The sequence below is a fragment of the Triturus cristatus genome, chromosome 10 (assembly GCF_964204655.1).
Source record: "Triturus cristatus chromosome 10, aTriCri1.1, whole genome shotgun sequence".
Lineage (NCBI taxonomy): Eukaryota > Metazoa > Chordata > Amphibia > Caudata > Salamandridae > Triturus > Triturus cristatus.
Window position 1 is genome coordinate 499,576,706 of NC_140593.1, and position 25,681 is coordinate 499,602,386.

Genomic DNA, 25,681 nt, shown 5'->3' on the forward strand with positions numbered 1-25,681 from the left:
CGAGCTAGGTAGAGCTGTTCTGCCTGGTGATCCATGGTCCTGGGCCCCTCCAAGCTTAACCTCCAAAGGGCTCCCCTGAACTCAACCTGCAAGTGACTGAGTGCCACAAATGTGTTTTTGACAGCTCTTGCTGCTCCTCGTTCAGCACCAAGGACAGCCAAGCCACCTCTGCATACGGACTATATGAGCAAGGTAAAAATGTTGACTATTGAGGCTTGATCTGTATACCTGCATGACTTAAACTCCAAGTGGGTTCTATTGCTAACAAGTGCTAAAGTGTTTGTGCTCACTCCCTAAAACATTCTAAAATCGTCTTACACATGATTCGTATATTTATTTATAAGTCCCTAGTAAAGTGGTACACCATATACCCAGGGTGGTAAATTAAATGCTACTAGTGGACCTGCAGCACTTATTGCACCACCCACCTTAAGCAGCCTTTTAAACATGTGTCAGGCCTTCCATGTGCAGCCTGTTTGCTGTTTTAAGCTACCAATTCGACTTGGCAAACTAAACCCTTTGCCAGGCCTTTTTATTACAAATAAGTTACCTATCAGGTAGGCCCTAAACATCCCACAGGGCAGGGAGCATTGTATTAAAAATGAGGGACATGTACTTTTAAGTTTTGCATGTCCTGGGGTAGTGAAAAACTCCTAAATTCATGTTTCACTACTGTGGGGCTGATCTCTCCCATTAGATAACATTGGCTTACCTTATGGCATTTAATACGTTATAACTTTTGTTTGGGAAAAGGTAGAAATATCATGTTTGGTGTGTATGGAATTGAAAGTCCTATTTGATGGTAAACTTGGATTATAAGTCACAATTCAGAAAATTCCACTTTTAGAAAGTTGGCATTTTTTTTGTCCCAACTGTTTGGTGCCTGCAGCCTGTTTCCTGGGTCTTTTGACTAGGTGTAGGTGGCAGCTGGCCTTTGTGTATTCCTCCCAGACAGCCGCACAATAGAGGGACTGGGTGTTAGGAGGGTGGGCCATCTAAAGCAGGATGAAAGGAGAGACAAACAGAGCTGCACATAGTCCTATTTGACCTTCAAAAACACTGCCCCAGCTCACACACAAAGGACTTCACACTAGCCTATTGCGACTGAAGAAAGACTGAGACCTCGGCAGGGAGGCAGGAAATGCCAGACACTTATGTTTGGGTAGGTAACTCTAGACGTTTCTTCCATTTCAAAGCTGGCATCAAGTATAAAAATAGGACCCTTAGAGCAACTCTTCCAGTCACTCCTGGACCTGCGGAAGGACTCTCAGAGGACTGCCCTGCTGTCTCTGACCTGCTGTGTAGCTCAGAGGACTCCCTGCTGCACCAAGATGACTGCCCTCCTGCTTGAGACCTGCTTTTCTGCTTGAACCCAGGTCTTCCAGAGTGACATCAAGGTCTAGTTGGTTGGCCTCCTGATCAGAGCCTCTTGGACCGAAAAGGCTCCAACCATCTTGAAGCCCACCTGGATCCAACCTAAGTGAGTTCTCGCCCCCCAAGTGGTGCCTCTCTACTCCTGGACCCTTGGATGTGGTGCTAAAGGTGCCCAAATCCGAAACTTGGGGCATGGAAAATTCTGCCAAAAAGTGTTCTGAGAACCAAGAGTAGACCGGGACTTACCTGCTTGCCGATCAGCCCAAGGTGCATTGCCGTTCGGCCTGAGTTTGCGGCAGCTCCCACTATACTCTTCTCCGCAGCATCAAATCCTGTTCAGCAGCTTTTCTCAGAAGGGGAATTCGGCCACCTGAAGCCCTTGACAGCTACAGCCCGCAACTTTGTCTCACTGGAGATTTTCGACTTCCAAAAAAGTAGAAATATTACCTGGGACTTCATCCATCGGCTCCCCAATAACAATGCTTCCTCCTTGGACAACGCCGGCTGCCTTGCCTCACTGAACTTTGCCTTCTCAGACATTTTTCTAGAAAAATTCTTCTAAGTCCGAAGATAAATAGAGACTGGGTCAATCTACTTCATGTATCCGAAACCGCACTCCATCGTAGTTGGCAATATTTATTTATTTAACAGTTTTACATAGTGCTAGCTAGACCCGAGGGTATCAGAGAGCTTTACATCATTGTCACGCGTAAGATAAATTTACACAGTAATATGTACAGTGAGTCAGGACGCATCGCAGAGTATCTTCGGAAAAGAGCACATTGTCCTTCATAATATATGTTAACATAGTAGGGTGTACGGTGTCTCATGACGCTTCACAGAAATGACGTTGTAGAAGCAACCGTGACTCTTGGCGAGATTAATGAGGTAAGGTCTTAATCTCAAAGTGTCTGTCTGCTGCTATAGGCAGGCTTCGTTGGTTAGGCTTTAGCTATAACGTTCGACTTTGCCCCTGTCTTATGCGACTAGATATCCATGGTTGGGACTTTGATCTTTTATGTGCTGTTTCTCACTTAGCACTTTAAAAAATCATAACTCTGGATTTATTGATTGGATTTTTGTCATTTTGGAGTCAAAAAAATGTTTAACATTATTTTCTAAGTTGGTGTGGGGTTTTTCTTCTGCTGTGTTTTCACTTTATTACTGCTTAAGTGCTGAATACATACTTTACACATTGCCTCCAAGTTAAGCCAGACTGCTTTGGTGCCAAGCTACCAGAGGGTCAAGCAAAGGTTAATTTAGTGATTTTGTTTGTGTTCACCTTGACAGGGATTGTGGCTATTGCTTGAGTATGGTTTCATCAACTAACAACCCAATTTCTCACAAGGTGTGCACAAAGAACAAGTTACTTACCTTCGGTAATGATATATCTGTAAGAAACATTAGTAGTGATAGATTCCTTACCTTAGAATTACCCCCAGGCGTCAGACTGGATCCGGAAAGTTTTCATCAGCAGTACCCCTGCGCGTCGGATGGTGGCGTTGTGCGGCTCCGCATCCGTCGTTGACGTCGTGGTCACCGAGATGACGTCGCGGCAGCTACTTAGACACCGCCCTCGCGCGCTGACGTCAGTTCTGAACACGACTTTCCGCACCAGGAACGCAGAGCTATGCAACATACTGACCACTGGTGCCTTGAAACTAGGGCCCTGAAAGGGATGACCTTAACCCTAGAAATCAGTTCTCAGAACTGGGAGGATGGGTGGGGTGGTAAGGAATCTATCACTACTAATGTTTCTTACAGATATATCGTTACTGAAGGTAAGTAACTTGTTCATCTGAAAGAAACACATAGTGATAGATTTCTTACCTTAGAATAGATACCCAAGCAATACCAACCCCGGTGGTGGGTCTGCGAAAGATCACACCAGGAAGTCACGGAGAACAGAACGGCCAAAGAAGCTGTCTCTCCAGACTTGGCTGTCCAGGCAATAGTGCTTAGTAAAAGTGGGAAGCGAGGCCCACGTATCTGCCTGACAGATGTCTTGCAGGGGGACACCACGTCCCAATGCTGTAGTAGCTGCCGTCGTCCTGGTGGAATGGGCGCGCAGCCCCACCGGAGGCTCCTTCTTTTTTTTATAAAACATTTTTATTAACATTTTCAATAATTGGTACATATTACTGTATACTTTGGCATAAAATAGTGCATGGCATTACAATCAATCGTAAACATATTGAGTACCTTTACATGTTGTTCCTTACTATTTCCTTCCTCCCCCCGAGCGCTACAGTGGTGTGAATTGAGAAGAAACATCCCATCCCCCCGGCCTGGAATCTTATTCGGTGATGTTAAACATCGACTCAACCCCAGGCGGATCGCAAATATTGCCTCTGACAGGAGGCTCCTTCTTAGCCAGAGAATAACAGGCTTTAATATACAAGCCAGCCCATCGAGAGATAGTCCGCTTGTGTACGGCCCGACCTTTCTTGGCGCCAACGTAGCCAACTAAGAGCTGGTCATCCACCCGGAACTGTTGTGTGCGGTTCAAGTAGAACGAGAGCGCACATTCTGGGTCCAGACGGTGGAGCCTCTCTTCCGGAAAGAAGGTGGGCAAAGTGATGGTTTGCCCGATGTGAAAAGCAGTGACAACTTTTGGCAAAAAGGATGGACGGGTTCTGTGCACAACCTTGTCCAGATGGCCAGACAGAAAAGGAGGTTTACAAGAAAGAGCCTGGAGCTCACTCACTCTCCTAGAGGAGGTGATGGCAACCAGGAAAGCAGTCTTCAAGGTCAATAGACGTAGAGGACAGTTGTGAAGAGGCTCAAAGGGAGCTCACATCAAATATGAACCAAATTCAAGTCCCACTGTGGCATCACAAAAGGAATAGGAGGGAAAAGGTGAGTAATGCCTTTGAGGAACCTATGTACAACAGGGGACTTGAAAAGAGAGGGCTGATCAGGTAGCCTGAGACAGGCAGAAATAGCAGAAAGGTAACCCTTGATAGTGCCCACAGCAGAGCCCTGCTGGGCCAGAGAAAGAAGGAACAATAGAACCTCTGAAAGAGGGGTAGAAAGGGGATCCACAGCCTTTGCTGTGCACCATGCCACAAATTTGTTCCACCTGCAGGTGTATACCAACTTAGTGGAGGGTAGCCTGGCTGGCAGAATGACATCACAAACTTTAGGAGGCAAGTCGAAAGGAATCAACTGCCGCCGCTCAATCTCCACGCAAGGAGGTGGAGATTGGACAGGTTCAGGTGGAGGACTGTCCCCTGCTGCTGCGACAGAAGATCCTGCCGAAGACGCAGTTGGATCGGGGGATCGATGGTCATACTGAGTAACTCAGAATACCAAACTCTTCGAGCCCAGTCCGAAGCCACAGGAATGACTTGGGCCCAGTCGCGCCTGATCTTCTTCAGCACTCTGGGCAGAAGTGGTATAGGCGGAAAGGCGTACAACAGACCGCAACTCCACTCGCGACGAAAACGTTGCTGAGCGAGTGCCGCCTTGGAAATTCCAATGCGCAGAACTGCTGACATTGCGCGTTCTTTTCAGTGGTGAATAGATCTAACCAAGGCTCTCCCCACTGTTGAAAGAGACCTTGCGCCATTCGTGATCCATCATGCACTTGCGGCTGAGTTCGTCCGCCCTGGCGTTCAGTGAACCTGCCAGGTTATGAAACCACCATGGAAATGCCCTGATGTTCCAGCCATGTCCAGAGGCGCAGAGCCTCCTGACATAGGGTCCACGACCCCACGCCGCCCTGTTTGTTGCAGTACCACATGCAGTGGTGTTGTCTGTAAACACCTGCACTACTCTCCCCTTGACAGGTTCCCCTGATGCTGCGTCCACTGAAACTTCAGGTCCCACTGCAGAGCTCGCATATGCCATCTGGCATGATCGACCAGCAGGATGCAGGAGGCCATGAGGCCCAGCAGCCTCAGGGTCAGTCTGACTGAAAACCAGGTTAGAGGCCGAAAGATCGGAATAAGAGCCTGAATATCCTGGACTCGCCGTTTGGGAGGATAGACCCGAAAGAGTGTCGTATCCAGAACCGCTCCGATGAAGAGGAGCTTCTGAGAGGGAACCAGGTGCGACTTCGGCACATTAATGGAGAACCCCAGCAAATGCAGGAGGTCGGCCGTAGTCTGAAGGTGGGAGACGACTGCCTGGGGCGATCCTGCCTTCAATAACCAGTCGTCGAGATAGGGGGAAGACTGAAAACCCTGATCGACCCAAATGAGCTGCGACCACCGCCATCACCTTCGTAAACACCCGGGGGGCGCTGGTAAGGCCAAAGAGGAGCACGGTAAACTGAAAGTGCTCGTGGCCTACCGTAAACAGCAGGTAACACCGGTGGGCCGGCAGGGCGGGAATATGGAAATATGCGTCCTGCAGATCCAACGCTACCACTAGTCTCCAGGGTTGAGGGCCGACAAGACCAGAGCCAGAGTTAGCATCTTGAACTTCTCCTTCCGGAGGAAGCGATTGACGTTCCGGAGGTCTAAGGTAGGACGCAGGCCCTTGTCCTTCTTGGGCACCAGAAAGTAGTGGGAGTAACAACCACGTCCTACTTCTGGCGCTGGAACGCGCTCAATGGCCCCCTTGGCCAAGAGGGCCACAACTTCCTGTTGAAGAAGTACCAAGTGATCCCCCGACATGCGGTGGTACTGGGGTAGCAGGCTGGAGGGGTAGTCTCGAAGGGGAGGGAGTAGCCCCTTCGGACTATTTGTAAAACCCACCTGTCCGTAGTGATGGTGTGCCAGTGGGGGTGGTGATGGTGAATCCTGCCGCCCACAGGCATTTGATGGGCCTGAAAGACCAGACTAGGAAGGTTTGGAGGCAGTGGTGGCCGAGGTGGAGGTGGACTGACCGGTCCGCTGGCGCCCTGACCCACCTCGGCGGGTCCCACTTCCGCACTGAGACTGTTGCTGCGCAGGCCTGTGGCTCTGAAGCAAATGTGCCAGATCTGGGGGTGCGGTAGGGAATGCGCTTTGGGACATGGAGGCTTGGACAACCAAGCTCTCAGGGAAGGGGTGTTGGGAGATGAAAAGGGGGGTCACCCGGGGCTGCGCGAGGGCATCGGGCCACGTTCCTAGCCACAGGATAGGAACGTGTGTTGGGCCTGGACCAGGTGCCCAAAAGAATGTCAGAAAATGCATCATTAAAAGGCAGCAGTGGCTCCGCAGAGGTAGCCGCCAGCTGAAGCACTTCTGTCAGGAGGTTAGTCATGACGGCCACTGTAGGGAGTTGGAGAGCCTCCCACGCAACACCACAGCGTAGCTTGCACCCTCCTCCTTAGCCATGGTAGGAGGAGATAGTATGCCAAGGTCAGGAGAGGTGTCAAGACCACTGGTATCCCCCAATTCTTCTGCCCAGTCCGGGTCATACTCACACTACGCAATGAAAGGGTCCTCATACCCCTCCCAGTCCTCTCCTTCCTCCGAAGGCTGATGAACAGGCCGAAAATAAGGAGGCTGGACATAGGGGTAGAAAGGCCCCATCGGCATCGGAGTCAAGCGACGACGTTCCGGCGCCGTGTCCACATTGGGGTGAAACCGGGGCCGATGTCGTCCAGGGGCACGGGCGACATCGGAAGTGGTGCCGGTGGGGTCGACGCCAGTGGAGGTGTCACTAGGTTAACAGGCGTCAACTGAGATCCAGGCCTGGATCCTTGGGGGGCCTGCGACGCCAGAGCCGACAGCCATGCCTGGGCCGGAGCCACCGACAATGCAGAGCGAGGGCCCCCAGTCGGGCCCGCGGGGCCCGACGGCCCAAAGAGGCGGGTCATGGCTCACAGAAATTCCTGCAGCTGGGCTGGAGTCACCGACGGACCCGGGCAGGGCGGGTAGGGCGACTGCGTAGGCTCCACCGGAGCCGCGGGGGTGGCACCATCCGCGCCCTCAGCCGCGTCGCATGACGGGCGAGGGGAAGTCAGAGAGCGATAGTACTTCTTCGACTTCTTGTGCTTCGTCTTACCTGACCCCGAGTGAGAAGACTTTGATCCCGACGATCGATGTTGATGGCTCCGCGACCGGTCCCTCAACCTCCCATGGGACCGGGACCTTGAACGGCACGGAGCCGACTGCCAGACTTCCATCAACTTTTGGAACCACTCACGCAAAGTCTTCAGCGCCATGGCACGGCAGTCGGAGCACGACTTGGGGTCATGGTCGTGCCCCAGGCAGTAGAGACACACGCGGTGCAGGTCCGTCACCGACATCATACGATGACAGTCCCCACAGGGCTTGAAACCGGGCATCCCTACGCCAACAGGAGTCGATCGACTCGAAAAAACGTAGACAAAAAGGCTCGAAAATCTCAGTCAAAAAGTGACTGGTGGTACCGTTCTCTCCAGATCTGCACTTGCTGGCGCGGAAAAAGAAAGAACTGACATCAGCGTGCGAGGGCGGTGTCTAAGTAGCTGCTGAGACGTCATCTTGTCGACCACGACGCCAACAACGGACACGGAGCCGCACAACGCCACCTTCCGACGTGCAGGGGTACCACTGACGAAAACTTTTCGGATCCAGTCTGACACCTGGGGGTAATTCTAAGGTAAGGAATCTATCATTACGTGTTTCTTTCAGATACAGCCTGCTGGTGGGCGCATGCATTCAATTTAAGACTGTCTGCTTTGCTTACTGTGCTTTGGCAAATACAGTGCCGTGCTACCCGAGGCATCTTATCCAGCCCTATTTTCCATCTAGTGCGCCTACGGCGAACTAATCTTACGTTTGCACATGTTCCTATGAATAAACGAGTAAGACAAAGTGGGTGCTCTTTAATCTACTGGAATTCAGTCTTTGGAACACCTGCCGCCGCATCTACATCACAGCCCAGATGAAGGACATCTTCAGAAACAGCTTAAGACTACTTTTCTAAAGCAGGTCTCACTGCAGCCAAACTCTGAAGCACTGGTAAGCCCCAATTGGGGTAGTCAGGCACTTTATAAATCTTGCTTACATAACATGTCAGATTGATATCCTGAGAACCCGAGTCTCAAAGGTCGATGTTTTAAGAGGATTCTTCTTGAATGAAGTCATTTATGAATTTAGATAGCATGTTTGTGTGGCTTGTGTAACAGCTCATATGCCACAAGTGAACCATTTTACCAGTGGAGCAGTGATGGAGGGCAATGTGTATTCATTTTCAAGAATGTATCTAGTTTCCAATACCTTCAATCCGCAACAGTTTATGAGAACTAAAGACTATGGCAGTCTTTACAGAGCATTTATAGTTCACCAAGGTGGGCACTCATATCCAGCGCTAGAAAATAATTCTCAAACAGAAAGTGCTTACGTATAGAAATCTCACTACTCAGGTGGGGGCTAAAAATGGATGAACAGTGCAACTTGCCCAACTTTTCTGGCCAGCGTTCCAGTGGAGTGCTCAGTCAATTACCACCACGTGGAGAAGAGTTGATGGGTCTCCATGGGAAGGAAGCTACTTTCGCTCCTCCACTGAGGGCGGCAGGGTCTCTGCGACTGCCTCAAAATAAGAGTTGGAAATTTCCAGTCTTAATATGGCCATGTTTCACTGTTGCATGTCACACAGCTTCCCAAGAGTATAGCAGTGGAACACCCAAAGGTATCATACTGCCGGCAGTGGAAGTGTGTGGACCACATTTCCATGAATAATTCACCTATGCAAATGAAACCTGTCTTCGGTATATGTTGACCTGGTGAAGTCCCACACCAAGGGTCATTTTACCAAGAGCAGATGGCCATGTTTCACTGTTGCATGTCACACAGCTTCCCAAGAGTATAGCAGTGGAACACCCAAAGGTATCATACTGCTGGCAGTGGAAGTGTGTGGACCACATTTCCATAAATAATTCACCTATGCAAATGAAACCTGTCTTCGGTATATGTTGACCTGGTGAAGTCCCCCACCAAGGGTCATTTTACCAAGAGCAGAACACTCCTATCCATAGTGTCAGCCTTTCTGTAAAGTAGCTGGTCATTAACTGCGATTACCACCCAGCACTCTATCATCTTTTCTGTAATTAGGTCCAATGGGTTTAGAGACAATTGAGCTCACATTTTGTGTACAACATGAAAATATTTGGAAGTACTGCAGTGCAGGGACACCACTACTTAATCATGACACGATGAGAAAAATATGTCTGGACAGTTCACCTAAGACACCTCTTCTCTCTGCTAGGTGATTAAAATTGTTTCTGTTGACTTTCAATGAAAAAAGTATAACATGTAGCCTCAAAAAGCATGTTGTAGTTGCTGTGCAGTGCTAAGATACCCTAGGCTGTGGTTTGTACAATAGGAAACTCTTTAAAACTATTTAAAATTCTAATTGTCTGTAAACAAATTGTAATACATCTTCGTTAAACTGTGATAATGTACTTACTACATACGGCATTCTTCTGTACCAAAGTCTGCTAGTGGATAAAGTCATGGATCTTTGCAAATAGGTAACAGTGCGACCTAAGAAAGCATCACTGCAAAAAACATCACTGCTTAAGGTCTGCTGAAAGCAGGCCAGATTTTGAATTTCCTAGGAGACAGTCCAAAATACATTTTCCGACCTATGGTTGGAAAATCATGTACCTCTGAGCCCTTGGTTGTATACAATTGTCATTTTGAAACATTAACTGATCAGCTTATCAATGTCTCACAGCCGGACTGCTACAAATTACGATGCTAGATGGGTATAGGCAACTCTTACCTGTCAAGCAAATTTATGGTGGTGCTATGTACCATCTTCACTTTTCCGCCAGGAATTAAACCTGAAAAGCAATACATGTGTCAAAATGGAAAATACGAACAGTGACAATACTAGAAAAAAATACTGTCTAATGAGTACTCAAGGAGAAAATAGATGACAGTTAAGAAATTGAAAGCTGTCAATTTGATAAGTTTAAAAACAAATTACCACGAGCTACAAAGCGAACTTTGTTCTTTGTCATGCTTTTCAGTCTCAGCATCCTAACATTGGTGAGTAACAAACTAGTCATTTGTTAAAAATGGAGTAGTTCAAGTGTTGACAATACATCCCATCACCTTCAGATTTGATTGATTCCTGCCTCAATGTAATAAGGGGTGGTTGGCCCATTACAGCTTATCACTGAATTGGAAGAAGACAAATTATCCATTTAGGTATATCACATCCTGCTCACTTTCTTTCCAGTGGCCTGACTCACTTGAGGCACTACCTTCGCAAATGGACTCACATTAAATCCAGCAACCTCTGGTTAAATCTAATTACACCAAACTGGACCACTGAAATGTGCTCCTCTAAGGCATCTATTTATCTAATCTGCATAAAGTTTCCCAAAACGGTGCTGCAAGAATAATCTCTAATGCCAAACCCTTAGGCCATTTGAAAAAGATACTGATGAAAAACTTCAAAGCTTTATGATGCTGGGAAATGAGAGCTGGCTTTGTATCGACTCCGGGAGTGACATCGGACAGCACCACAGAAGCCATATAGCGCTTAAATTAGGCGCAAAGACATTGGCAACTTTTCCTTTGATGGTTACTTCTCTCTGCAGATTCCTTACCTGTTGAATAGATTCCCAAGCAGTAACTTTTCCGGAAACAATGGTTTCAGACAGATCTCCCCAGTGTTAGAACCACTGCAGAGAGGAAGTTAGCAGACCTAACAGTCGTAAGACTTTCATCACCGGAACTCTTGCACCTTCCATAAGTATGGAACAATCTTTTTGATGTCATGGATACTCTCAGGAAGAAGAAAGGCACAAAGAAGGATAGTGTACATACCCAGCCCTATGAACAGGAGACGTTGGTAAGACTCCACATGAGATTTGGGTATGTTTACTGACAAGTCCAGGTCAGCAGCCAGTCTTCCATGTATCAGAAAATTGAAATACCTGAGCATCTCAGATGAGCTGCAACCACCACCATCACCTTGGTAAAGACTTGAGAAGCCGATGACAAACCATACAGGAGTACTGCACCACAAAATTACTGTTAATCGGGATGTTAAGTATGCATCCTGCAAGTGAGTGACATCGGCCAGTTCCCTGATTCCAGTGCCAACAGGACCTGGGCTATAGTCAGTATCTTAAACTTCTCCTTGCTGAGTGAAGGTTCAGGACCTTGAAGCGTAGGGTTGGATGCAGACCGACATCCTTTTCGGGAACAATAAAGTACAGTGAATAATATCCTTGCCCAATCTCATGCTCTTTCACAAACTCCACTACTCTTTTCAGAAGCAGCGCTGCCACTTCTTGATACAAGATTGAAAGATGGTCTTCGGACAGTGTGGAGGAGGAATGGAAGAAGGAGCCTGTAGGAAGATTAGGGTATAACCCCTTTCTATTATCTGAATCACTAGTCCGGAGCATTCCAGGTAGGTAGAAAGGAGGACATCTGACCTACCAAAGGCTCCTGATGGGCTGCTGAAGTAAACTAAGCCAGCTTTCCCTTACAGTCCTGATAAGAAGGAGGAGGTAGCTGGATGGATGGATCCAAGGCCCTTAATTCTGGCCCTGACTCTGTATTGTAAAAACCAGATGTTTTTGAAGCTATTGTGCCTGTGTCTGAGTGTACTGGCATTTCTGAAAGCTGAACCCTCTGGGAAAGCCTCAAAAGTGATGAAGTTGTCTATAATAGCACTGAGATTGAGGGAGCTAAAGGACATTAGCCTTGATGTCCACGGAAACAGGCAAGTCTAGCACCTCCACGGCTTTCATCACTACTGTGTGGAAGGGCAAGTCTTCTGGGGATAGAGGCCCTAACAGGAAATCTATTTTATTTTTTAAAATATATATTTATTGGGGTTTTCTTTATAAACAACAGTTGCAATTGGCAGAGTCCATAAAAATGAAAAACACAGCAGTATATAGCATGGGAATTACTTTGTCTAAGAAGCCACAGAACAGGAAATGAGCATTTGCACGCAGAACAGCAATGAACAGGTAAACTCAGCCAATGGGCCACTATAAATGCTGGAAGGGTACTGCCACAATAGTGTGATCTGGGGATATAACCATGAACTGTGACAGGGGTAGGCCGATGATCTAGGAGGCAGTGGCAGGTCATGTCTGTACAGTGGAGAAATGGATGTGGATGGGCAGAGAGGCTGGTGGTGCAGTGGCGACTCGGTGCTTGAGGGGGTAGAAACAGCAAGCAAGCGCGGGGATCCCCATCTTGGAGGTGGTGGATCACAGGGTGGCGTGTTGAAGTCATGGGGGATGGTCTTTATTCCCCACCCTTTGTAGGAACTGCAAAAGGAGGGTAGCCCACTGAGAAGCAATAGGTCATTTGAGCAGGTGTCAAACAGCTTCATAGTGGAGGACATCTACCTCAACAGCGCCCCATTTGCGTACAGCCCGTGCCATGCTGCCACCGGTGTTGGCACTGGACAGCGCAATTGGAAAGTGAGCACATGCTTGTCAAGGAGGAGAATCAGGGATGCAAGGAAGGCACCTACCTTGTGTTGTTTGCGACATTTGAAAATGCCCAAGGAGCACGCCTCCCAGGTGTGTATATCTGGGAGGACAGTGACCTCCTGCAGGGTATTGTGCACAGACCTCCAGTAACAGTGTAGAGATGGGCAGGACCATAGCATGCGGGTAAGGTCTGCGTCAGGGGTGTGGCAACGCGAGCAGTCTACCTGCGCATCAGGGAAGTAGCGTTTCAATTGGTCCAGGGTAAGGTACGCTCTGTGGAGTATAAAAAATTGAATGTTTTTAAAAAGGGAGTTGCAGTAGACCTGTTGGGGGAATTCTAATGTTTGTTCCCATTCCCTGTCGTGTAGCACTTGTGGTAAAGGCAGATCTCCAGATAGCAGACTCCTGCCTCGTGCCAATGGAGGGGAGTCTTATCCAGGTATTTGAGTTGTGGTGCTTGGTCGGAACAGAGCGGATAGATGGCCGACTTCTCCCAGTTAACATAAAGCCCTGCGGCTGTAGCATATGCAGTTAGTGTGTTCAGCAGTGAGAGGTCAGACATAACGTCTCGGAGATACAGTAGTAGGTCAACCCCATATAGGGGTACTGCATGCGTTCTGTCCTCAAGCAGTAAACCCCTCTCTTCACCTTCCTTTCGCAGGCATATAGCCAGGGGCTTCATTGCGAGAGCGAAGAGCAGGGGGGAAGTGGGCACTCCTGACTGGTCCCTCGGTCTACCGGGAAGGGGAAAGAAACAAGGAAGCCCAGATGTATCAGAGAGGTAGGCTTGGTATAGAGTAACCGGGTATAGGCAAGTAGTCACAGCCCAAATCCCAAGCGGGATAGCACAGAAAAGAGATAGCACCATGTCAACAGGTTTAAAGCCTTCTCCAGATCAAAATAACAGACAGGCTGCACGCGGGAACCCTCCCTGGTTAGTCTTGTAAATGGAAAATACCATGGATGCTCTGGGAGGTACTTCGCCCTAAGACAAACCCATTCTTGTATAAGTTCCAGGAGGATTCGGGCATATCTATCGACAAGGATCTTCCCCACAATGTTTTAGACCGCTCCAAAGCAATGGGCCTATAAGACGACAGCTGTGTACGATCTCTGTCCGGTTCTGGGGACCACTGGCTAAGGAGATGCCAGCAAATTCAGACGGGTGATCCTAGGATGCAAATGCGGAGTCTGGGAGGCAATAGAGTAAGGCATTAGCATCACCCAGAGTACAAGGGATTGAATAGCAGTTCTGAGGTCGCTTTCTGGAAGAAATTGTGTGACTTTCTTCAGAAAAGGGAGCTGGTTCTAGGCCATCTCTGTTTTTTGGCAGTGTGTACCTTGAGGGAGAGCTTGGTGTCCAGGGTGAATCCAAGTGATTTGGCATACAAAGATACTGTACATAGAAATGCTGCAGGATCAAACCCCCGCACCAGAGTACCTAGGTAACTCGGTATCAGTTCCAATGGAGGGCCTGGTGGCTCGAGGGCACTCTCTGGTCGCAGCTTGGGGGGGGGTGGGAGGGAGAGTCAGGTGGCAGGTCTGACAGCTCCACCACTATTAACTTTGGCTCTGAACATGAAGATCCTGTGGAAGTCATAAGACACCCAGGAGACTTACATTTTGGAATGTTTCTTGCACTTCTAATGTCTCTTCTTTTCACAGAATGAGTCAGAGGACAGTGGCCTGGAGCATGTCAGTGAGCAACATCAAGCTTTCTTTTCATTGTGAACACGAGCCATGATAAGTTTATTCCTTAATCGTCTTGGGGTCCATGCTGAGTCAATACTTGTAAGATTTAGAGTCATGGTCTTACCTCACTGACAAATAAAGCTTTGGAGTTTTCTGGATCCAGTCTGATTATTCAACAGGTTATGAATCTGTAGGTGGAAGCATCCATCCAAAAAATAGTTTCTAGTTAGTGTACGGAATAATAAATAAAATAATACTAGAAGGACCTCCTGTTTTTCCTCCATTTTAGGCATTTATCTGGGACAATCAGCAACCCACAATTATTTGAGTAAAGAACTCTATTGGGATTAGAGTGGGTGTACTTTTCCCTTGGGTATCATGGGGCAATATCAGCTAGTAATTTGTAAATAATGCATAAGGTTTTCAAAACAACCCTTTTGTCTACTGACAGCCAGTGCTGCATTTACAGGTGAAACACTAATATACTTTTAAACCTGAAGGCCCTGTTAGTCCGCAGCATCCTGTACCTGCTGCAACCATTCAATTTAGAATTTGACAATTTGAAAGTCACAATTGGAATTCTTCTCCTCACCTGTTCAGAGGCACCCAAAATGCCTTAAAAAAAACAAATAATAACATGGCTACTTGATTCTTCATTTAGCAAAACCCTACGTAACATCCTCGTGCCATTCTTCCAGTGCAACTTGTTTAGGCGATAAAATAAATTCCTTTAAAAAATGCTACAGAAACCGAACCACTATCTACATATAGTCAGAAATATCAGTTTGCTCCAACCAATATGTTTCTCTGTGCCTCCCTTAATCATGCAAACATTCTTTTAAGAATGGACAATGCTAATGCTCAGCACATTGTCAAATTACGCACACTATTAAAAAACCTCTAAAAACATGCCACCCAATCTAAATAGAACCAACAGGGAACAAACATCTTCCCTATCCAGGAATACTCTTTTGGAATAAATACACGGTCTTCACAACTAGCGGCATGGTACTACAAAACATTCATGCAGATACCACAGGGATCAACTACCATAGTGCAGTACCATAGTTAATATAATACGGAAACAATGACACCTAACGGGATACTGAAGTAATAGATTTCTCAAAAAGATCAGGTTTTGGTCAAATAATTGTGTCTTTTTCTTACTAAATGTAAAGCCATTAGTTTTTTGGGTTCAGAATAGAAGATTATATTATACAGTGCTTATTAAGCTCTATGTGCTGTACTAGTAGCTGCGTCAGATTGCCCCTCTGTATCTCGAGGGAGCTATGAGAAAATGTTATGTTGGTCACTAGTGCTATCTTTATTTGCTACCTTTATTTCAGGGTCAAGCCCCGGAACATGCTGATTACACACTCCCTACATTCCTGTGAAGAGTCTGACTTATCCTTTAGTACCCCTGACTGCAAATATATGGTAATGCATATTTGGGTACTTCTTTCAGCTAATGTGCATTTTGTTTATGGGACTGAGATTTCGAAATTTTGCAGCAGGAAATATCCAATTGAAACTAGGGTCAGATGTCAAGACATCAACAACTGGAATTCTAATGCACTAAAATAGTAAACCGACCTCCTTGAATCTTCATTAATGTCACAGACTAAAAGAACAGGACATGATAGGAGATTGTGCACCAGAGAATTTTTTTTTTATTTTTTTTTTATTAAAGACCTTTATTGAACACCAAAAAAAACCCCACAGTTTGACACAGCTGTCTTCCGCCTACAACCCCGTCGGGCCGGCAGCAGCATAGGAACATCATGAAGTTACACATTGTGCAAAATTAACACAGCATGCCGCCTACAACCCAACAGGGCCGGCCGCGTACCAAAAAACATATAGTTCAGTTAACACCAGGCAACCCGAGAGGCAGTCCAGAACGATTTATGGCATCTCAGCATTAAAGGACAAAATAAATAGTAGGGAAGCAATAAGGAGGTGGTAGGCTAGCATATGTTTCATACCGCACAACCCCCACCAGCACGCATTCAAAGAGGACCCCCCCCGATAGGCCAGGCGTCACTACCCCACACGCAGCATACCCGCAGGAATGCCACACGGCCTCACCACATCCCCGCCCGCCACCCTCTGCACAATACGGCACTAAGAGGCCCCCGGGACCAGACAGCCCACCCCTATAGGAGAGATCCGGCACCAGAGTCTCCTAACTCCCCCAATGTACCCCATTCGCCCCCAGTGCGCAGCCAGCTCAGGAAGTGATAGCGTCTGTACTAACATGCGCCTGAGGGTACTGAAGCAGGTACCCCCTCAAGGGGTCCCAGATGTCCCTGGGCTTGGAAGCAGTCGGCAGGAGGTCCGCATACAGAGTCAATTGATCCTGCCATCTAATCAGGTCCTCCAGCCAGTTCTTGAACTTGGGGGCCCGTCCTCTCCCCCATCTGCAGGCCACCTTACGCTTGGCAAGGAGAAGGCAAAATGAGCCGAACTTCCTGTGAGGAGCCGGTATGCCCTCCGTACAACCTAAAACACCCATTAGTGGGGACGGCGGCAAGGGGGCCGCAATCATCTTCCCCACCGCATCAAACACCAGCAGCCAGAACGCATGCACAGAGGGGCAGGCCCATGCCAGGTGGAGCATGTCCGCCCCCTCGGCCCCGCACCGATCGCACCTGGTATCCTCCCTCAGCCCAAACCGATGCAACTTCATGGGGGTGTAATAGTATCGCTGAACGAATTTGTAGTGCGTGACCCGAAGCCTGCTATTAGCCGCAACCTGCTCTGTCTGCCTGCAACTAAATAGCCAGTCACGGTCAGTCAATGGCTGCCCTAACTCTTCCTCCCACTTGCCCCGTGCAGCACATTGCGCATATTCCGACCCAGAGTATATGGAACGGTAAAGTATCAATACCATATGAGAGGCAGTAGTAGCCCGTAGCACCGCATGCAGCTGGGGCGAAGTCTCCGGTTCTGCCGGATAGTCAGATGTGACAGCCTGAACCCCGGCTCGGAGCCGAATGTACAGGAAGGTTTCCATGACGGTGGGGGTAGGGTCAGCACAAAGCTGCTGTAAAGTAATGAACCTGCCGTCTCTGTATAAATCACCCCAGGTACGGAGCCCCCTGTGCTGCCTTTGTTTATTGAAAATTCCCTCCTGCAACAGTGGTATGCGAGGATGGTACACAAGCGGGAGCAGCGGGGAGTACAACAAAGGCAGCCCCGTCCGCTGCATGATCCACTCCCAAGCACGATTCGTACACTCCACAGTATCGGGACTGCGTTCTCGGCGGGAGGTGGGCCTCCACAATGCCCCACCTAACGGCACGGGATCAGCAAGCCAATGCTCCGTGGCAACATGCGCCGTGTACCGCGGGCCGCTCGTCCAGTAGTGCGCATAATGGGCCTGGGCGCACTGATAATACAGTTCAAAATTTGGCAGATCCAAGCCCCCTGCCGCGTACGGTCGAGCCAACACATCCCACTTAATACGGGCCTGCTTCCCTCACCACACTAGCCGCAAGAGATCAGTGCGCAGGGCGGCAAAGAACACTCTGCCCGGATGATAGGGAATATTCATGAAATAGTAAAGCATTTTCGGGAGAACAAACATTTTTATCAGACACGCTCTGTCTGCAAGGGACAGCGGCAGGGCAATCCATCATGTGATAGAGTCTTTCAGTGCATCAAGCGCTCGCCCATAGTTGTCTCTCATGAGTTCCTCACGGTCTGCCGATACATGCACCCCCAGATACCGCACCGTAGAGGCGCACCACTCCAACAGAAAGTCAGCCCGAAAACGCGACACTGCTGCAGTAAGGGGGAATATCTGGGATTTAGCCCAATTAATGTGGATACCCGAGAGCCCCCCGAAACGCACAAACTCCCTCAATAATGGATTTAAATTTGTCTCCGGATCCTTGACATAAAGGGTGATGTCGTCCGCGTAAAGCGAAATAAGGATAGGGCGTAAAGGGCAGATAAGCGCCTTTTCCCGGTGATATTGCCGCACCCGAGCCGCCAAGGGTTCCACTGCCAACGCGAATAATAGAGGCGATAACGGGCACCCCTGTCTGGTACACCGGGAAAGTGCCACGGCGGCAGAGGTGTGGCCATTTACCATCACCCTAGCCACTGGTGCAGTGTATAGCAGCCGTATCATAGCCGAGAAGCCTACCGGGAACCCCATGTTGCACAAGACCGCGTGAAGATATTCCCACTCGATAGAGTCAAACGCCTTAGTGGCGTCCAAGAAGACAGCGGCCAATGGGAGGTGCGGGGCCACCTGATGCATGATGGAGAAGAGAGTGCGCAAATTATGAGACGTCGCTCTCCCAGGGATAAATCCCGCCTGGTCTGGCAACACCAGCTTATCTATGAGGAGATTTAATCTGTTAGCTATCATTTTAGTAAAAATTTTGATATCCACGTTGATTAACGAGAGAGGCCTATAGGAATCACACTTATCGGAGGGTTTCCCAGGTTTCAACAGGGAGATAATAAGGGCTTCCCTCATCGTGGCAGGCAATACCTGCACTTCCAGCGCCTCTGAGTATACCTCCAACAGCACTGGCGTGAGGTGTTCCGCATATAACTTAAACGAACTGCGTTAACTGGGCGCGCACGCCACGAATGGCGTAAAGTAACCTAGCATTTTAAAAAACGTACAAATTCACTGAAAAAACCATAGGTTTCACACACGTTATAGTTAGGAATTAGCATTTAAAAAAACTTGCAAAGTCACTGAAAAAACCATAGGTTTCATACATGTTATAGTTAGCTGTACATTTCACTCGTAAAAAACCAATGAAATTCCCCCGTTATAGTTAGTGCAGGCAACTATAACTCACGCGACCGCAATCTTCTGCTGATGACATATGTGTCTTTATGAAAAAAAAATATTTGTAATATATGTATAGCTAAAATTTAATGGAAGAAGACAGGGGCAAATAAGTGTCTAAATACAGTATTAGCATCAGCAGAGGATTGCGGTCGCGTGAGTTATAGTTGCCTGCACTAACTATAACAGGGGAATTTCATTGGTTTTTTACGAGTGAAATGTACAGCTAACTATAACATGTATGAAACCTATGGTTTTTTCAGTGACTTTTCAGCTGGGCAATAGCGTCCCGAATCTCCTCAAGCGTAAACGGGGTAGCAAGGAACTCCCTTTGCCTCCCACTTAGATATCCCAATGTAATGTCGCCAAAGAAGGCAGCAAAGTCATTAGAGTTTACCCCTTTGGAGGAATATAGTGATTCGTAGAAGCCGGTGAAGGTATTCAGAATCTCTAAGCCATCCCTGTGTCTATCCCCATTGGCATCCCCGATTTCAAGCACGTAGTTCGTGTACCGTGGTTTACTAATGTCGCGAGCCAGAGCGCGCCCCGGCCTGCCGCCCTCGCCATAGCGTCGGGCAGTAATATATTTCCCCCGAAACCGGGCTTCCCACTCCGCCGTGGAGGTGTAGTCGGTGATGATGTCTCGCATTTTAGCCCTCCCCAGAGTCTCCGCGCCACAAATCCCCCTCAAGTACCTTTAGTTGGCCCTCGAGCAGGCAAAGGCACCGGCGCAAGTCCCGCAACACACCATAGCTTTTCGCCATGCAGGTGCCCCGAATGGTGACCTTCAAGGCCTCCCACACCGTACCCACCCGCGCCACCGACCCCCTATTGCGGGCAAAGAAATCCACTATCTCTTCCTCTAGTTCCTTTTTAAACACTTCGTCCAGAAGGGCCCCAGGGACCAGCCTCCAGCTGCGAGGAGTGGCAATAAGGTTCGGTATCTCAAGCGTGAGGCACACAGGCGAATGATCAGAGAAAGTGCGGGCAAGGTGCTCCACCGCGCAGACCCAGTGGCATAACCCCCGAGACCCCAGCCAATAATCCAGCCGCGACCAGGTCGCCTGTCCCATCGAATAGTATGTACCCTCTCTGTCGGTTGGGTGCGTATATCGCCAAAGGTCAGTAAGCCCCTCATGTGTGAGGAGCCCGGCCATCGCCGCCTGACTACGGGTGTAGTGGTGCAGGAGTGCCTCTGATCTATCTGCCCGGGGGTCACTGACTGTGTTAAAGTCCCCAGCCCATAAGACGTGTGTGGCTCCTACCCCCGCTATCTGTCCCCAGAGGGAGTGCAGGAAATCTGGGTCATCAACATTCGGCCCATAGCAATTTACAAGCACAACAGCCTGCGTGCCCAGCGAGCCCCACAGCATACAACTCCTCCCATCCCTACTCCTCTTCTGTCCTGCACATACAAACGGAGTACCCCGTTTCACAAGGATAACGGTGCCTCTGGCATACGTAGAAAAGGACGAAAATACTCGTACAGAAGCCCACTTACACCCAAACGTCGAGTCCTCCCCGGGGGCCATGTGTGTTTCCTGGAGGAGCGCTATACTGATATGATGCCTATCAAGGTATGTGAGGATCTGACGCCGCTTACGGGGGTCCCCTAGCCCTCGAACATTCCAGGACAGGAGTTTCAATTTGGTTAGAGCAGGTTGTGCGTGCGTACCGTATAAGCCATACCCAGCGAATGACTGTGTGTTGTCCACCCTTCCAGTGCCTTCCTCCCTCTATGTGGATGTGTGCCCGAAATATGATGACCTCCCACGTTCGTAGTTGCCAAATCGATTGCCGATGCCTTCCGTCCCCTCCACCCACCCCCGAAAAACCCCAACCAACCCACTGCTGCGCCCAGTCCCACCCAGAACAGCACCCCAAACGTGCCGGTATCCCTACAACCCTTCCCCACCCATCCCACTAGCGACCTCAACAGGCGGGTCAACAGAAATACAATAACATTTCTACCCCGTGGGGGACTTCCCATGATGGGGGCGCCTGTGGACCCAGAGAACCCTCCCGTGCCCCTCTCTCCCTTGGTGGTCGACTACCTCCCAGTAGGCAGGAGCCTAGAGAGGGAGCATTGGGAGGGAGCCTGGCTATACATCAAGATTCGCACGTGTCCCCTTACTCAGCAAAATCGCAAGCAGGTGAGCGCTACGGGATCAACCATTGCCAGTATCAAGTGTAATCATGCCTTATACATCCCCCCAGGCCGCATCCCCTCAAGAGAGACAATCCCATGCAGCACACGTTTAGGAGTTTGCACTGCCACCCCAGAATAAATCTCTCACCTCCAGCCGCCATGGTACAGTCAGTCCAGCTGCGGAGTCCAAGCCAATGTCCGGGTCCGGAGATGCTCATTCTCCCCCCCGCTCCGCAAGGGCAGGCGAAGAGGGTCGCGACCCCCCGTCTCCCATCGACAGGTCGGGCGAGCGACGTCGCAGCGTCTTAAGGAACTCTTCCGCTTGTTGTGGGGTCACACAAAGGACCGTGCGACCCTGATGCTGGAGGCGCAATTTCGCTGGATACAGAAGAGCGTATTCCACGCCGGCCGCGCGCAGTTTTTGCTTAACAGCCACAAATTTGCGTCTCGCCTCCTGCACAGTCACCGTGAAATCCGGGAATATGGAGAACGCTGCACCCTCAAACTGCAAATTTTGCTGTTCTCTTGCCCGCCGCAAGGCCACATCCCGGTCTCTATAGTTAAGGATTCGTGCCACGATGGGTCGAGGCGGACCTCCCGGCGGCGGCCGAGGCCCCAGCGATCTGTGGGCCCGCTCCACTATCAGATGAGACGCGAATGCTTCAGCCCCAAAGGTCGTTAGGAGAAGTCTCTCAACGTAATCCTCCATCCGTCCGATATTGGTACTCTCCGGAATCCCCGTGAGGCGAATGTTATTCCTGCGGCTGCGGGCCTCCAAATCCTCGTTCTTCGCCGCTATTACCTTCAGGAGGCGATCCATCTGCGTCAGCTGCTTATCCATGGTGCCCGTGCGATCCTCATTGTCTGAAATACGCTGCTCCATTTCCTTCAGCTGTTCCTCATGCTTATCCACCTTCAGAACGAGAAAGTCGAGCCTGGTGTTCATGGTGTCCATCTTCCCCGACAGCCCGTTGACACTCTGCTGGAGCAGCTGCAGCATTTCCTTGACCTCATTTTGTGGGCTCGCCACCGGACCAGGTGGCGATTCCCGCTCCTGCCCAGGGGGCTCCTCCGTCCCCGAGCGAGTGCCCATCTTCTTGGACTCAAAGTGGAGCCTCTGCTGTCGCCCATCCGATTTTCCCATCTCGGCAGGCCCAGCGTTGTCCTCAATGGCGCTTTATACGGCGGGGGCGTCCACACGTTATCAGTGGGTCCGTTCACTCCGAGACTACAGCCGGCAGCTGCGATCCCAGTGCCCCCGCCTGCACGGCCTCGTGCCACACCTCGAAGGACCCCACTTACCCGCTCCTCCAAGAGGAAACAAGCACGCCAATATCCAAGTGGGGGGGAAAACGGGGCAGCTCTCCGCCACCAGTTGGCGAGCCCCGGGGCAAGCTCCTCACTCACCGCCGATCGAGCCCCACGGGCCTCCTCCCGGAAGGCGAAGGTCCAGCTGTCCCCGCTCCGTTCCACAATCTCCCCCGCAAGTTCACACAGGGCGAGGGGGCAGCCGAGGAGCTCAAGCAGTCCGTAGGATGGTCTCCTATAGGCCCACAGCGCAGCCAGCAGCGCCACAATGGACCCCCCGGGCCAGATCCGTGCAGCGGCCGCCCAGGTGAGGGGTCCCACAGCGCGCCCCCAGTCCGACTCCGGCCTTATCACGGGCAGCAGCGTCTCATCCGCGGGCAGGGAGGTGCCGTATCCAGCCAGCCAGGGTCACAGGATGGGTGTTCCGTCCTCCGCAGCGCCGAGATGCGCAGGGTGGGCCCCACAGAGGCAAGCGGCCCCCACCGCCTGAAGCGAGGACGCGAGCTCCGCCAACGCTCCGCACCACCGCCAACAGCACCTGCAGTCGCTCCGGCGATCAGCCCGTCAGCGTGGGAGGCACGGCCGTATCAGGGCGCCCGCCAAAGTAGGGCAGCAGAGTTCAGTGGCGCTCTCCGCGGCTCACGCAGTGTCTCCCAGCAATGGTGCAACGTTCTCAGGCGCGACTCGGCCGCAGCATCAAGCCGAGCCCCAAGCGGCCCCGCGCTCCACTCTCAGCAGCTCCGCTAGCGGTCCGCGGCCTCTGCCTCGTGGCCGCGCCGGGCTCGCCTGACGGCAGTGTCCGCCCCAGAGCTCCAGCGCCGTCCGCAGTCGACCTCCCCGACAGCTTGTCGAGGTCGCCGCGCCTCCGTCTCGCCCTGGAGCGGGCTGAAACTTGCACCGATGTCAGTCGCCGCTCTCCGCCCAACAATCCAGGCAGCAGACCACACGGGGAACGCGCGAAAGTGCGAATTAATGAAGGATTACTGGGCCAGGCAGCCAGAGCCTCACAGCGGTGCGGCCATCTTGGTCTGGCGCCACCTAGTGCCCCCGTGCACCAGAGAATTCGCAAGTCATACGTATGGAACATAAACAGAGTATCTAGGGGTTATTTAAAAACATTAGCAGAACCAATACTTTTATATGTATAAACTTCAATATGTTTTTCATGGCAACAAACGTAATGCATTGTGGAGTTTGGCTACTACTAACAATGGTTGTTTCAAGATAAAACCATGTTATTTCTTACAAGTTTTTGTTAAACTTACCTAAATCGCTTTGTGACCCAGCGAGGTCTAACTTCTGCATCTCCATTACTACCTGAAAGAAATTATATTGTTAATCTTTACAAAAGATCACAATAATAAGGCACTTTAAGGTCCTGCATCTGGGCTAAGGCTTGCGCTAATTTGCAGGAGGAACAGTGTGTATGTGCTGGGTTCTAAAGATATATTTAATTGTTTTTACAGCAGTAATAAAAAGCAAATCCATATTACGCCGCATGCATACCACAGGGAAACCACATCACAAAAACCGGTGGAACCTGTAATAAATACATTGTGAGTTCATACCAAATCTACTTTTGTTATGAATTTCATCCTAAATACATTTCATTTCAGAATCTATGTTAAATCGTTCAACATAATCCAAATGCTAACGTATAATTTCCAATAATCTGAATACAATTCCATTCACTGTGGGTAATTTGTCCTCTTGCAAATACATGGGAGCCAAGATCCTGTCAACAAGATTTGTAGCAAAACGATAACTTATCTACCACCCACCAGATTATAAGCAGATCTTCCTAGAAATAAAAATAGACACCATCACAGTACACTCCCTCCTTCACCCAAATGCCATCTTCTTATGGGATTTCAACCTCCAGTGGAACAACGAGGAAGACTAACAGGCGTCCACCCTCAAAAACATTCTCAAGGATCACAACCTAATGCAAGGATTAGCACAGTGCTATCCACGCCAAGCTGGAAAAGGACAAAGTCTTTTGCCATTTCTACAACAAAATCTTTAAGCATAGGATTAGCATGGTGCCATCCAGGCCGAGGTGTAAAATGACAAAAGCCTTTTACCACTTCAGGCACAGTATTATAGCTCTGGATTGGTAAAATACCATCCAAGCAAACCTGGAATGAATAAAAGCAACCCATGACACGTTTCGCTATCATTATGGATCAACAGAGTGGTTTAGCTTTGACAAGACACAAGGGAGCACCCAGTATATGTCAAAACAAAACCCTTTCAGAGTTAGAGTGCCACATAAATTATGCGAAAGAGAAGCAGAGAACTCTGGGTAGTTCCTGCGTTTAGGGGGAGAGCAGCTCCTGTATAGAGCACCCTACTAAACCAGCGACACTCTGAATCTGCTGACCTCAAACGTCTGCTTTCTAACAAACTTTTTAGGCATAGGATTAGCACATTCCTTACCTTAGTAATTTTCGAGCAGGACCCCTGCATGCCAGTAGGAGACTTTGCTTGGCTCCACGTCAGCGGCACCAACACCATAAGCGATGTACACAATACCTTGACACGCTGACTTCTGTTCCTTTTCACAACTTTTCACACCAGGAGCAGGGAGCCACGATGAATACTGACCACTGGTGGGAATTTCTAGGGCCCTTTTCAAGGGGAAGCCCACATCCTTTAATCAGGGTGAAGAGCGGGGAAGATGGTCGGGTCAGTAAGAATTCTGCGCCTAGATAGAGTCTCTACCAGATAAAGCGTTACCGAAGGTAAGTAACCTTCTTATCTGATAGAACTTCTAGTTGCAAATTCCTTACCGTAGAATAGATACCCGAGCAATGCATCCTGGAAGGCTGGTCTGCAAACCCAATTTAGATCGGAAAGTCCTGTAGGACCGAAAGGGCAAAATGCCCTTCTCTACGGACCTGACTGTCTGGGCTGTAGTGCTTAGTAAATGTGTGAAAGGAAGCCCGCGTTGCAGCATGACAGAAGTCCAGTACTGGAAATCTGCGAACTAACGCAATGCTCTGGC

At 49.6% G+C, this 25,681-nt stretch overlaps 1 protein-coding gene across 3 annotated transcripts in view; it reads right to left on the bottom strand.

The window, feature by feature from the left end:
- Positions 1 to 25,681, bottom strand: part of DYNC2I1 (dynein 2 intermediate chain 1) — a 510,705-nt gene that overhangs the window by 34,676 nt on the left and 450,348 nt on the right. For all 3 annotated transcript variants that reach the window (XM_085631946.1, XM_085631948.1, XM_085631947.1), the window contains 2 exons: positions 23,940 to 23,991; positions 10,021 to 10,081 (listed from right to left, as the gene is read on the bottom strand). In XM_085631946.1, coding sequence (XP_085488072.1) covers positions 10,021 to 10,081; positions 23,940 to 23,991 — 113 coding nt within the window. The remainder of the gene's footprint in view (positions 1 to 10,020; positions 10,082 to 23,939; positions 23,992 to 25,681) is intronic.